The sequence below is a fragment of the Plasmopara halstedii genome, assembly GCF_900000015.1.
Source record: "Plasmopara halstedii genome assembly, contig: Scaffold_262, whole genome shotgun sequence".
Lineage (NCBI taxonomy): Eukaryota > Oomycota > Peronosporomycetes > Peronosporales > Peronosporaceae > Plasmopara > Plasmopara halstedii.
In genome coordinates this window covers 884,306-897,915 of record NW_020187183.1, presented here as the reverse complement: position 1 = coordinate 897,915, position 13,610 = coordinate 884,306, and the positions used below count along the sequence as shown (strand labels likewise).

The window sequence follows — 13,610 nt, the reverse complement described above, 5'->3', positions numbered from 1 at the left end:
CATCGCCTCGACGAGGCGTAGGAGCAACTGTTGGAGGATGCCCACAGGGTGGCTCTCCTGCGCTGATATCCAAGTTCAGTTTTAGAACCTCGTGTGGAATACGGCTTCCGCTCGGCGGAGCCCGCTACTGAGAAGAAAGACACGATCACTCTATCGTTAGGCGTCTACATGGTCGGGCCCGCGGCCACTACACAAGCTGAGCTTGATCAGCGGAAAGCTCCGCGAGTTCGCTTTTCGATTTCCCAAGATATCCCAGTGGATCGGTACCGCGTTCGACTTCGATCTCAAAAAGCCGCTTCTGTATCCTCAGTGCGTACCATCCCGGTGGAGTTTGCCTTGGTGAAATCGCTGCAGATGATGATGGGGTCTTTAAGAAAACTTTTCGCGCTGTCAACTTTACAGCGAGGCCACAAGGAAGTGGACGTCCGCATTGAGCGCCATCTTAGATCTGAGTTTGCCAAATTCATAACGCAAACCCAACTTTCTTGCGTATTGTCGCCCGCGACACATGGGACAATCTATAACGCCACCGAGAGGTCGGTGGGCTCTCACACGGGTGCGTCAACGACCACAGCAGCTCAGTGCCATAACTTGATCTCAGCTCATTGCTCTCCGGCCTTCCGGACTACTGCCGAGAAGCGCGGGGCGCACGACGACTCAAAGCATCTTGATCCTTCTGATCATGAGCGTCTATGACGTCTAGTTAGTCATGCCGAAGTGGAACCTCAAGCTCTCATGAATTCTCGAAGTCTGGGGATCTCGCCACTTCACAACATATCAGGATAAACACTGTCGACGACGTCGACCCACACGGAGTTACATGTGGTAGTCGACGACACCATTCTCATCAAAAAGAGTCGGCGGCGGACGATGACGACTTGTTCGATCGCTGGCCGGTGATTCGCGATGCTCTTCGAGCTTTGGACGAAAAAGTCCGTCGTCATAGACACTCAGCTGAGCATCTCCCCGAGGTCGCCTTCAGCTTTCCAGAAGACCTCGGGTGCCTGGATCGCTTTGTGCACCGACTGCCTCGCGTTTAGGATTACCGTGCTCTATCGGAGCGGCTTCTAGTCGTCGAGAAGGCAAATACGTCCCTTCGTGGGACGGTGGAGCGCCTTGCGCCGTTCGAAACAGAAGTTGTTTCCCTCCGTGCTCAGAACCAGTCGCTCGTTCAACTTCAGAGTGGCAGAGCGCCTTTGGGCGCCACCCCTTGGCCAACGCTTCCGCGTTCACTTGCGCCGGATCCCGGTACGGCTTAATTAAACCCACAAAAACAACTGTCGGGTGCGTATTCTTCTCGGGAGGTGCAGCGTATACGCAAGGCCTCGCTTCGCCTCGACCTTCAAAGGTCCAATAAATCGTGGTGGTGCTTCGTCTTGAAGCCAGCAGAAACTGCATGAGTATGAGGGTTTTGAGCATTTAATCAAACCAGGTCTCCGACCTCAAACTTTTCAATGTCCTCTGCTTTTTCCATCTGTATATTCTTTCTGCATGTCTTGGCTTTCAGTCATCGCATCGCGAACGTGTCGTACGACACTCAGTCTGGTAAACAAAAGGTCTTCGACTTTTCTACAGACAGAGAGGAGACTGACATCAGCAAGCCGTTCGGCTATCCCTCCTCTACAAAGTTCTGAGCCATGGGATGGCGGCGTTAGCGTAACGCGAGAAATAACGCAAGGATTAACAAGCTCGCTCACGTAGAACGGCGTGTAGCTGGTAGATGAATGCACTGCATCGTTCAAAGCAAACCCTTAGAGTACCTCGCTCCAACGCTTGGGCGTCCAAAGAGCCCAAGCGCTGTGAACAACGTATGCAACGACGCGTTTCACGCGATCAGTTTGACCATCGGTCTGCGGATGGCACGCTGTTGACATCATCAACTCGGTGCCCAGCACCTTGAAGATTGTAGACCGAATCTTCCCAGTATAGCGCGAGTCTCTATTACAAGTGACTTCGGAAATTAATGTTGTCGGAAGACACGATTGACAAACAGCGTCGCTGTACCCACACCATCGATAACGTTGGCACTGCCGCAAGATGAGCTATCTTAATCAAACGGTCCACAAAGGCAACCACACGCGTGTTGCCCGCCGAATTCTTCGGCAGGCCAAACACAATGTCCATACTCATGGACTGTCAACACCTGGAGGGACCGGTAAACCGGCTGGAGGCGCCCCGCTTTCGGAGAGGGTTTCACCCTCTGACATGTCTCACACGCGCGCACATATGTGCTTATCCATTTGTACAGCTTGGACCATCAAAATTGGCAACTCACCGATCTGTACGTCTTCTTACGACCGAGATGACCAGGGGTGTGGTGGGCCTCATAGAGAAAACAGTATTTAAATCCTCATCGTGATAAAGCACAATTCATGGCGTATCCGTTGAATTTGTGTTATATTAACAACCCAATAATCAAAGAATATCTGTGCAACCGAGCGCGCAACGGCGACGACAATTTGTTGTCCGAGTTCTGAAACTCCTTGCTCCCGAGAGTCTGAAGTAGCACCGCACACAAACCATCACCCGCGTATGCTGCGCGGATCAAATCCGTCACTGACGACGTCACCGTCGTGACACGAGCAAGCGCATAGTCCAATCTGCGTGATAGCGCATCTGCTAAAGCATTTTGCTTTTGCTGACTTATACTTCTTCTCAAATTTATATTCTGCAAAAAATGAGAGCCATCTGACCATCAACTGCGAGAGGTGAGGCGACTGCGTCGCAGTGCATACGGACGCATGATCTCTTTCGATCACAAACGGCTTTGAGCCAAGCAGGTGCACCCTTAACTTGACAAGTGCATACTTCATCTCAAGTAATTCCTTGTTGTGGACTTGAAAGTTCCTCTCCGCAGCTTTAAGTTGGCGATATTCGATCACGGTCATCCGATCTCGCCCCTTTTTGTCTGCTTGCAGCAGTGCATAGATGATGGCAAAGTCTGAAGCGTCACAGACGACACTAAAAGGACGATCGGGGTCTGGCGACGCCGTTATTGGTGCATGAAGGAGGCTATCTTCGACCCTATAAAATGCTCCCCGATGCTCGGTATCCCAACACCATTCTGTGTCCTTTCGACAATGGCCGTGCCAATTCCGCATAGTTCGCGCTATACTTGTGCAAGTAGTTGGCGAGGCCAAGCCAAGCCACTCGCGCAAGTCGTGGAATCGGCCAGTCCACAATGACCTTGACCTTAGCGGGATCGGCTCGAAGGCCACGCTTCCCAGTGAAGCACCCTAAAAAGACGACTTCCTTGGCGTTTAAGATGCACTTGCATACAGCGTATTTCTGCGCATGCGCTCGAAAACCACTCTCAAATGGTCGATGTGGCTTTCCACTTCTGTCCTCCCGCGTCCCGCAAGACTGTGGACGAAGATGCCGCCGAAGTATGTGTGTGCATACGCACGGTAGGGCCTAAAAATTGCATTACAAGACGAATAAATGGTGCTGGTGCATTTGACAGCCTTTGGGGCTTCACCAGCCACTCCCATTGCATCCCCCTCGGAGTACTCACTTCTGTTAGCATATAATCACTCGCTGTCATGATCAATTGGTAGTAACCATCGACCAAGCCGAGCGCGCTGTACTTTGTACAGCCAGCCATATTGTTCTGGAGAACATCCTTTCTAGGAATTGGCGTCGAATAGTGGCAACATTTAGTTTGTTGTAAGCGTAAGCGATACGCCACATGCCGTTTGGCTTCCGGACACAAACCTTGGGTGTCAAATGCGGAGACTTACTCTCACGCACCATTCTTGAGTCGAGCTTCGCACAAAAAAATCCTATCAATGACGTCATACTGTTTTTTGGGCAGGACCATGGGCGTGTTACGCAGTATTTGGTTCCCGGAACCAGATAGATATCATGACACACACCTCGGTCCGGAGGTAGGACTGAAGGCGGGTCTTTGTGGACGACGTTGTGAAATTCCTTCACCAAAGGATAATACGGATTCAAGGGATTCCGTAGGATCGACGATCCAATTCGTGCGCTCAACACCCGCTTAATGTCCTTCAGGACATTTTCATTCAGAAACGACGACGAAATAATTTCCCTGTTCGGTCTTATAATGACCGCCCCGGCGAAATTGCCTGCTTTCAAGGCACCGCCAAACGCGTAGAAGGACATGTTGTCCAGCTTAAGAAGCGTATCCACCGCGGGAATAGCCTCGATGGTGTCGTCGCCGTTTTCCTCTTCCGTCATACCGCTGACAAGAATATAAATTTGTGCACTATCGACGTCGGTAGACACACCCTGGGTTAGGATTGACGCCCTGCTTCTTGCAGATAACGTACGGCATCGCCGTCTCCTCTCGATAGAGATTTACGACCATTAAGGCCAATGGGAACACGCAATCGGCGTCGTTCAGTGTCTTCACTTCTTGCCTCATCGGAGCCTAAATGATGCTAACAACATCCGATGAAAAGCTGCTATTTCCGTAGCCTTCGTATAGTGAAAAACGGCCACTCCACGCGCATCAGACGAGCTCTTGCCAAGGATGCCTCGGACCTCATCCGACCATGCCACTCTTGGCATGCAGCAACTACTTCGTAACATGAGCAGTGCTCAGTGGGTTACGTGCCACTCCACGAGCATTCCAAGCGCCTCGCCCTTGATGCATCGGCCCTTGGCCGACCATGCCTTGCTTGTCTTGCAGCGACATCCCCAATACTTGAGCAGCGCTCACCACCCTACGTTTAGCCCTTGAGCCACGCTCTAGACTCTTGTCCAAAATACCTTGGTGTTTGACAAGATTTTAAAGTGAGAAGATATTTCCTGAGAGTACAACTCGAATACTCCGATATCGAGCACATTGACCGTTCCGGTCTAGTGCCCGCGCCAAGAGCGCTTCTGCTTCCTAGCAGAGGTGAGTTCATGATTCACCAAAGCTCCACCAGGAGACGTGCGCGTAGCATCCAAGGTCTCTGACTTCTAATCAATCCATGGTTCATGTTGTTTTAACCATGCCATATCAAGGATAAGGTCATACCTAGCATCCAAGTCTAAGCTTAAGCAGCGTTCCACGTAACCAAAGTCAAGGAACTTGACACCGAAGTCTACAGAGACCGTTGGCACAGTGATTCCCTTGTCGCAAAGCAAACAGTGACGGTGTCACCCAACCGCTCTTCCAGCGCATCAGCATAAACGTGACTTTCTTGGATTGTGCAGCGCTGAGTTAATTGCCCGACGTCTCGAAATCAAAAAGAATTTTCCATGGCTCTTAAAGCCCTTCATGGTCACGTTTACGACCAGCAAGATCGGCCTACACCCACGGTCCTTGTCAAGAGCACGTAGCTCTCCGGGGCTCGGCTCTGCTGCCCTCCCCTTTTTTGAGGCTAAACAGGACTAGAAGAACGCTCCGTGCCTACTGGGTGCCCACGTTTCCCTGCAATAAACCAAAATGGTTAGAAGCGGGACGTCGATTCGACGAACCTTTACGCGCCATGCACTAGGGACAACCCATTCGAAGGTGGCGGGTGTCTCCACAGACAATTTACCATCGGGTGTGTAGACGCTGCTCGTCAGCTCGGCAGCTCGGAGCCTCCCTCTTCCTCTTCAGCATAGCTTCATTTGCTTAGGCCCACTCGACGATCTTTGCCGACTTATAGTTGATTTCGGTTTTCAATGTCATGTTCACCGCTTCTTCAAAAGAAGATGGATGCACACGGAAGCCTTCCATTCTGGCCACGCCAGCGCAGAGGCCCTACATAATAACGGTCACCGCGACCGCCTCGGGAGAGGATCTGCTGCCATTCCGGCAATGAGATGGAACTTGGACAAATTCCACCAATTCTTTTCTGCCCTGTCGAGCTGCAAGGAAACGCGATCCCCCGATATGCCTGATTAGGCGGCGAGAACACTCGCAGAAGTTGACGCTTCGGCTCCCACCAAGCGAAGAACGTAGCTTCGAACGAAGCACCACACGTTATTGCCCATTCTTGCGCTCGCCATCCTAGCGCGCTATGCTCGATCTAGAGCACGGTAGATGCCATAGCCGTCTTATCCTGAGCAGGAAATCTTCTCCATCCTTACCCTAGAAGTTCTTAGCGCTCACCATGAGCGGCCTGGGTTGGAAGGAATCATCCGTCGTTGACGGTGGCGAAACAGACTATTGCGTGGGTGCTCTAACAGAGCATTTTTATCATTTGAAAACGTCTCTAGGCGCGCGCTTATGGCCTCAGAAACTTGCGCACCGAGGTGCTCCGCACTCTCAGGGCCCAGCAGGGACATTAGCTTATTAAGCCTGTCCTGCATGCCCTGGGGCAAATAAAAAGGTTCCTCAATCCACAGAGGATCAGTCGTAACGGCCCAGGCGTAGATTTATTAAGAGTGCTGCCTAGCGCAACGGGGATTAAATAGCTTTTTGTTATGAGGAAGCTAAGTTAAGATCACTGACCTTTCTTTCTTTCCAAGAATCATTACAAGTGTAGCGGATTGCAATCCGCTACCTCCAAGTATTAAAGCCTCAACCAAGGTAAAAAAACATTTCTATTCAAAAGCAAAACTTTATTCACTGTTTTAGTTGCGGTAGACCCGCCAATATTTAAAACCTACGTTTTCCTAATAAATACAGCAATATCTCATTACTATATCAAAACCTAATTAAACTGATAATACGCATTACCACTGGTAATACTGCCTTGTGGTGGCTTCTTGGTACGTTGTAGCCACAGCACTGTGTGATCACACAAAATTGTGTTATACACACCTATGTTTGGTCGCACAATCTTGTGCGACCCTCTCTTTCATACAAGGGTACGTTTAACCCCGTTACAACCACTGTCCGACAGCCACTTTTCTGCATTAAATTCTGCTCATATTCGCAGTTTCCTCGTGAGAACTTTACTCATTAAGCGCACGTATTAAACTTCATGTGATTATCTTCAGCTCCCTGCATTTTTGCTATAGAAATTTATCCTCAAATAAACATTAAAAATATGAAATTATATCAATCGCTTCAACAGCATATAGCTAGACCTTTGTCACGATCTGAGATAACAAACGCTGGTGGTGCTAGGAGGTTTTATAGTGAAAAGCACAAAAAGAACGACCAGTAATCATGATTTTTAATCGATACTACTGCCACACCAACAATTTGAATCTCCTTATATCCATTGCAAAAGCAAGTCATCAAATGTTTTGCACCAATGTCGTTGCCAAATATGTCCCATCCAGTGTCAGAGCAGGTGATGCACAATTTTGAAATGTTTGCATGCCTTCTCTGTACCTTTCTGCCATTTTCACAAATAATCTATTTGTGTCCATTGACTTTTCGAGCTTCATTGTAGGATGCGATGTTTGCGTATTGTTGCAAATCATTACCATAGAACACGTACTTCAATAACTTGCAGGCATTGACGCAATTTATATAATCGGAACGTAAACCTTAATTGCACTACAAAAGAACAATCCTCAACAGACCGAAGAGCCTTGTATGCACGTGTATCCTACCGATTAAAATAGGACTCCAAACTAGTCTCATCTTGATCTTCAATGTCTGTATGAGCTGCGGACATGCTGCTTTTGAGAGTTGAAAAATTGAACAATGATAGCCATCGCAATCTCATAATCTTGTTTCTCTCAGCAAAAACTGCGAGTTAAGACTTTTCAGCTGTTGAGAATTCTACATTCTTCTATACTGGACCATCAATGAAGCTGTTCTCCATTTGAGCGTAGAGAACCCACTATATTGTTATTGTTTCTATTGGTTCAGATTATTAAAATTTGTTGAGTTAGTTTGTAAACTTCATCAAATGATACTGAATTTTACGAGTACTTTCCAATACTGAATTTTACCGAGAATTTTTAATGGAGTATTCCTTATAGTATAGTTTGACATTGGAAGATATTTTAATAAAAGTTTAGAAAAACAGTTTTTTTCATATTCCCTTAAATGCATTTCAAGAAAATTTAGATATTAGGGAGTATTAATTTCTACTCTGTAAGCGATAGACTGTATATGACTAGTATGATATTCACTTTATCTTGCCGCTCAAGAATAAAATGAATATTATCAAGTATCAGGATGCAAACCTAGTGTTCAGCTTATATTTAACAAAATACTGCTGGTAGTTTTTTTTTCTATTTTTAGTCATTTTTCGGATCCCTGACTGGATATTGAAATATTTGGCTGAGATGTGGATGACCTTGGAAGACCTCAGCATTGTCCTGTGAGACTAAAGTAGACATGACAGTACGTTTGTGTTAACAAGTGCTGTAACGTTAGTTGCGCTAGATGACTATGAAGTACTTGAATTTTGATCTGGACTAAAAAGCCTTCTTCTCTCGACCGAAAACATTGCGATAGAACAAAAAACATCTACATCAATAGCTCGTTATCATAAATACAGAACTTACCACTAAACGGAAATGATGCTTTACGTCGTGACAGATTTGGATTTTTTACTAGCGGGAGCGAGCAGAATGGCGAGTGAACCGATGAGGACAGATATGGACGGGAAAAAAATTGGCCGGATTGACGAGTAGTGCATAGATATAAGAGCCACGCAGTCTGAAAGCTGAAATAAATTGGAAATTTATTTTAGATAAAGTTCTGGTGTTAAGTGCACCAAAATACCCTATTTTTACGGGAGATTAGGGAATGACCGGATCCGTCCAAAAAGCAATGTCCTGACTTTGTATGGACTTAGATTTTACGTCATGATAGAAGGCTGTTGACACCTCGAGCATCACTTAAAGTTTTAAAAAATCAGATGTCTCACTTTCCAAAGTTGAGCACTCAACAAAGATGAACATGTCTTTTTCTATGAGAGCTCCATATCATAATACACGGAAGGAACTCTTTACCTGCTGATTGTTACTATCTTATTCGTCAAGGCAGAAACGACTGTCGCTACCGCTAGTAGCGCCACCATCAGCCAAGCTGCGAGATCCGTAAGACGCGTCTTTTCACTCCAACTACGCCGGTGTTACCAGAAGAGAATGTCGCTACCACTACAAGTTTCATCATCAGCAGAGCCGCGAGAGCAATGAGGAGCGTCAACTCATTCCTCATCCGCCGTTGTTACCAGCAGAAGGTAGTTGGCTACTTTTCTTGATGATGACGCAAGTAAATATTAAAAAGCACACACCTGCTAATCATGATGCTAAAGAGTGGATATATCTTACACAAGCAGCAGCCACTACGTGACAGCTACTTATCAGGCTGAAGGTCACTGGAGGAGCTTTGATGGATAGAGTTAAACACACGAGTGAGTATAAAGCTAATTATATCCTGTGTTATGATCGGATGGGTTCTTCTTCAGTGCAGCTTTTCGTGGTGGCGGTCAAGTTAAAACAAGTGGTGGAAGACCATCTGTAATTTCTCAAGGTAAATTAACTAAAGGAGAACCGACACAAATCTCAATGATCAGTCGCATTGGAGGTAATGAAGTTACTGTTGAGGCTTTTAATGCATGATTTCTGACCTTAAGGAGAGAAGCACTACTCAATACTGAGTATGTTAGATGAGAATGGTGCTTTTTTGCCCCCGGTCCTTTGCATTTGCTCGAGAAATATTGCTTCCAGCTGCTAGCTGTTGTTTGCCGACTCAAATAATATTCTGTGGTACTTCTGGCTGTCGTTGTGGCTGCTGAGCTGCGGGTTGACGGACAGATCTCGTGGTTGCTGCTCTGGCGCCGCTCACTAATAATTTTGCTTTGTTGTTTGCTACTGCTTCTTCAGCTTGTTGATCTCTTGACAAATCGATTTTCTAACAGAAGGTTTAAGCGATTCAAGTATCTTTGACGGAGAACATACGACTTAGTCCTTTCTTCGCTAAATTTTCCCGTTGCCCAAGCAAGAGGAGCTCACTGATCTCTTTCTTGAAGGCACATATATACTTATGTAAGGGGCGCTGTCAACAAATAGCCCTCAGACACAACACATACACTTGTGCGACGAGGAAGCTATTTCCGTCGCGGAGGAAACAAGAACATTCCCGACTTGGGGGAAAGAAGAATGACCTAAGCTCTTCAAGGCAAATTTGCAACTGAGTTAAAAATGAGTTATGGTTTTATCTACATGCACCCCCTCAAAATGTTCCTAGATATCTTATTATTAAAACGTTGCTTTTATGATTCATAAATCAAGGGTGTACCGAGTTTGAACCTCAGCATCAACTAATATAAGATCTTTGGTGTACGGAGCTTGAGCTTAAACTTTTGTGGAAAGAATTCAGTAGAATGAATTGACTTACGCCACCCAATTCTAAAGACAAAGACACGTCGGTCTCGTCACCAGTACAGATCCCCAAGTAGGAACTAGCATTCGGTATCACACCGAATATTTGTGGTTTGCGACTTCATATAAAGAATTAACTTATGCAATTGGAATTACATTTTATAATCCTCTCGGGTAGGCTCCCACAATGCAGAAGGTACACGAATGTAACCTCCTTTAATTTAAAAGTGCTCTTGTTCTTTTGCAGCTTTTTTGAGCAGCTTACTTTTCGATCAACAATGAAGCGATCAAGTAAACAAGCCAACATGAAAGCGCGTTCTTCAGCTGAACGGCAAGAAAGGTTATAAAACGCTTTTATGTAGACAAATGGTTCTACATGGAGCTCTTCTTTTGTTTATGTCGGATCAACAATCGGGATGATCCGATTCAGCCCATCGCAGCTAAGCTTGATTCCTAGCGGATATTTGTTTGCCCTGAGAGCGAGAACAAAATGGAGCGTCTGCATCGCCGAGTTGGCGATGGCAGGACCTATAATCACCACCGAGCACAAGCAAGCTTTGGCCGTCGTAGTGTTTCCTCTATCAACTATACAAGCGATTTTCGGAGCTGCGGACCACGACGGGGACATCTGACTTTAAGGCTTAACGAAGTTTCCACGTATCCGAGTTTGATGAATAGCCGCACCACCTAATTCTGCAATGTTCTGTTTCTATCGACTTGTCATAACGTCTAGAGGTCTCGTTAAGTCAAACTTCGCTTTGAAATCTGTGACAGCATTTAGGTATGCTGTGCTATAGCCATAATTCACACCCACTAAAGGTAAAGACCTCACCCATTATACTCTAGGATGAATATTATGTTTCACATAAAATGGAAAATGACCTGCCGAGGCATGCGTAGAGTTGTTCAACGCAACTTCCACACGAACTCGATTTGCACGCTCTGTTTGACCGTCTGTGCCGTTGTTGACATGGACAATTTGGCGCCCACTGGTCCAAACGATGCACGCCCTATTTTCAACGTAAAACGGGTGTCACGGTCAGACACAATCTCAACAGGAGGGCCATGCAGACTACAAAGACCTTAGCTGTCTAAACGGCAGAGATCTTGTCCAAAACAGGCGCAAGATAAAACATAGTGCTGAATCGGTCCGCTATTACAAGGATGCCACTGTGTTTATGTGTGTCACGTGGAGGTTCCATTTTGACTTCCATCATCACAGAACATTAGTTGTCAGTTGGCCTTGCCAACGACCGAAGTGGGGTCTACGTGGAGTCCGATGGTTTCACTCTCTGACAAATCTCACAAGTCCTCACATACTTGCGCACCAACTTATACATGTGTGACCAATAGGAATTATAGGAAAGATTAAGAAATGTTTTCACACATCCAAGATGGCCACCCGAAGGGCTGTCATGGTACTCATATAAGAGACGACGACGCAAATCTTCGTCGTTTGGAGCAACAACGTCTGCTGTATCCCCGTGTTCGGCCACACAATACAACAATCCCTTGTGTTTTTTAAAACGGTCAACACGCGATCTTGTTCGAGACTGCTGACCTTGCAGTGCTATGTCGGAAGGGTTATTGAAAACCCTCATTAAGTTCTGATATGCTTATCCGATTTGTAACCTTCGACGACTTCTTCGCACATTATAGTCGATGCTTGCATTCTGATCGTCTAAACGTTTTCGCATTGTCGACATGACTCGTGCATGTTTTCGCTCCTGGACTTTGGATCAGAATCCGGACGTCCTGACAACGCATCGGCTAACATGTCGGTGTTGCCTGGTTTGTGGTGTACAACGAACTTGTAATCCACGAAAAAAGGAGAATCGTTGAGCCATACTTTGCGATAAATGAGACATGTTTACAGCCGTACACAGTGCGGCATGCTCTGGGTAGATCGCAAAGCGCTCCTCACCAGGCAAGTATACATGGAACTTAAGCAGAGCATACTCTATTGCTAGAAGATCTTTGTCATGAACTGGATCGCTCCGTCTCGCGACCCGTAGATGTTGCGTCTGATACGAAAGAACTCGCTCTTGAACCTCAACAACGTGTTGCATCAACACACAACCGATTGCATATTTACTTCCATCGCAAACCATATAAAAAGGCTTATCGTGGTTTGCGACTGCTAGAACAGGAGCTTCTCCGAAGCCCTTCTTCACTTTGGCAAATACCGCCAGGTGATCTTTGATTATTTCCACTCAAAGTTTTTCATTTAAAAATCGTTAGGGGTCGCACCAACGCTGCATAGTTGCGCGTGTATTTGTGCACATAGTTGGCCAAGCTCAACCATTGTCTCAGCTGTTTCAACTTGTTTGGCATTAGTTTAACCTTCTATGTTGGCACATTGTTCAAGCTTTCAATAAAATAAACATGCAACCATACCTGCTTAGCCTCCGGCTTCACGTAATGATATGATTCTTGATGGAATGATTGGCATTACTATTTTCAGTGCGATCGATCTGAAAGATGACGAATGCGAGAAAATGATACACCACTAATGGCAGTCAGTACCCACGGTGGAATGCGGTAAAAGGTTATTGATGACACTAGGATTGGAGAACGCTCCCGCAACTTTCATCAGAATGGTCCCGAATCTTCTTCGTAGTTTGCACCGAGTTACTTTGACAATAGTCATAACACGACTGAGAAGTCTAATCTCGATGTTCAACTTGATCATCTATGTCAGGCTTTGATGTTATGCAAGAGATGAAACTCTACGCTTACCTAAAAGTGCATATACTTTGCACCAGAGATCCCCGTTCTCGGCTGCTTTGTGAAAAAGAATGGCGTTCGTCTAGATCCGGAGAATGTAATATTATCAAAGATTGGCCCCATGCAAAGACTTACTTTCGTGCACATTACCATCCTACTATCACTGCGCAATGAGCTCGTCAATTACAATGACGTGCTCTTTTGGCAACGGCCAATGCCGTGAGATATAATACTTTGTACCAGGAAGTGTGTTAATCTCATGACAAATGCCTTTGTCAGACGGCAATTCGTCCGGCACCTTGTCTAGGAATATATCAGCATATTCCTTGACAAGTCCATTTACGGATTTTGAGCTTTTAGCTTCCGACGACTGCTCATCAAACCTTTACTTCTGTGTCTTCTAATCAAATACTTCCGCAGTATTGATGTCACCATCGATACTTTCTTCGACAATCGCACATATTCGCGGAGTTTCGCCTTTTGTCAGGCTACGCGTCACCATCTTCTTGCGCGCCACTGGCACGAATGATAATTCTTTCACTGACCTTGGAGAATTTTTAAACTTCACTGGACGGATAATATCGGCGTCACCTTTATCATTGTAGGTCACAACATTTATAAATCGCTTGAAGTGTCATGTTTTTGAACACTTTCTTCATCAGTACAAGCTATACCTTGATCAGAGACACGCAAAAAACTTG

At 46.0% G+C, this 13,610-nt stretch overlaps 1 protein-coding gene across 1 annotated transcript; it reads left to right on the top strand.

The window, feature by feature from the left end:
- Positions 1–9,473: 9,473 nt before the first annotated feature.
- On the top strand, positions 9,474–9,692 carry PHALS_04621 (uncharacterized protein; the record flags this gene model as incomplete). The annotated part of the gene is made up of 2 exons (XM_024722468.1): positions 9,474–9,567; positions 9,616–9,692. The coding sequence occupies 2 exons, from the start codon at positions 9,474–9,476 to the stop codon at positions 9,690–9,692; spliced, it is 171 nt and encodes a 56-aa protein (XP_024573542.1).
- Between the last annotated feature and the right edge of the window lie 3,918 nt (positions 9,693–13,610).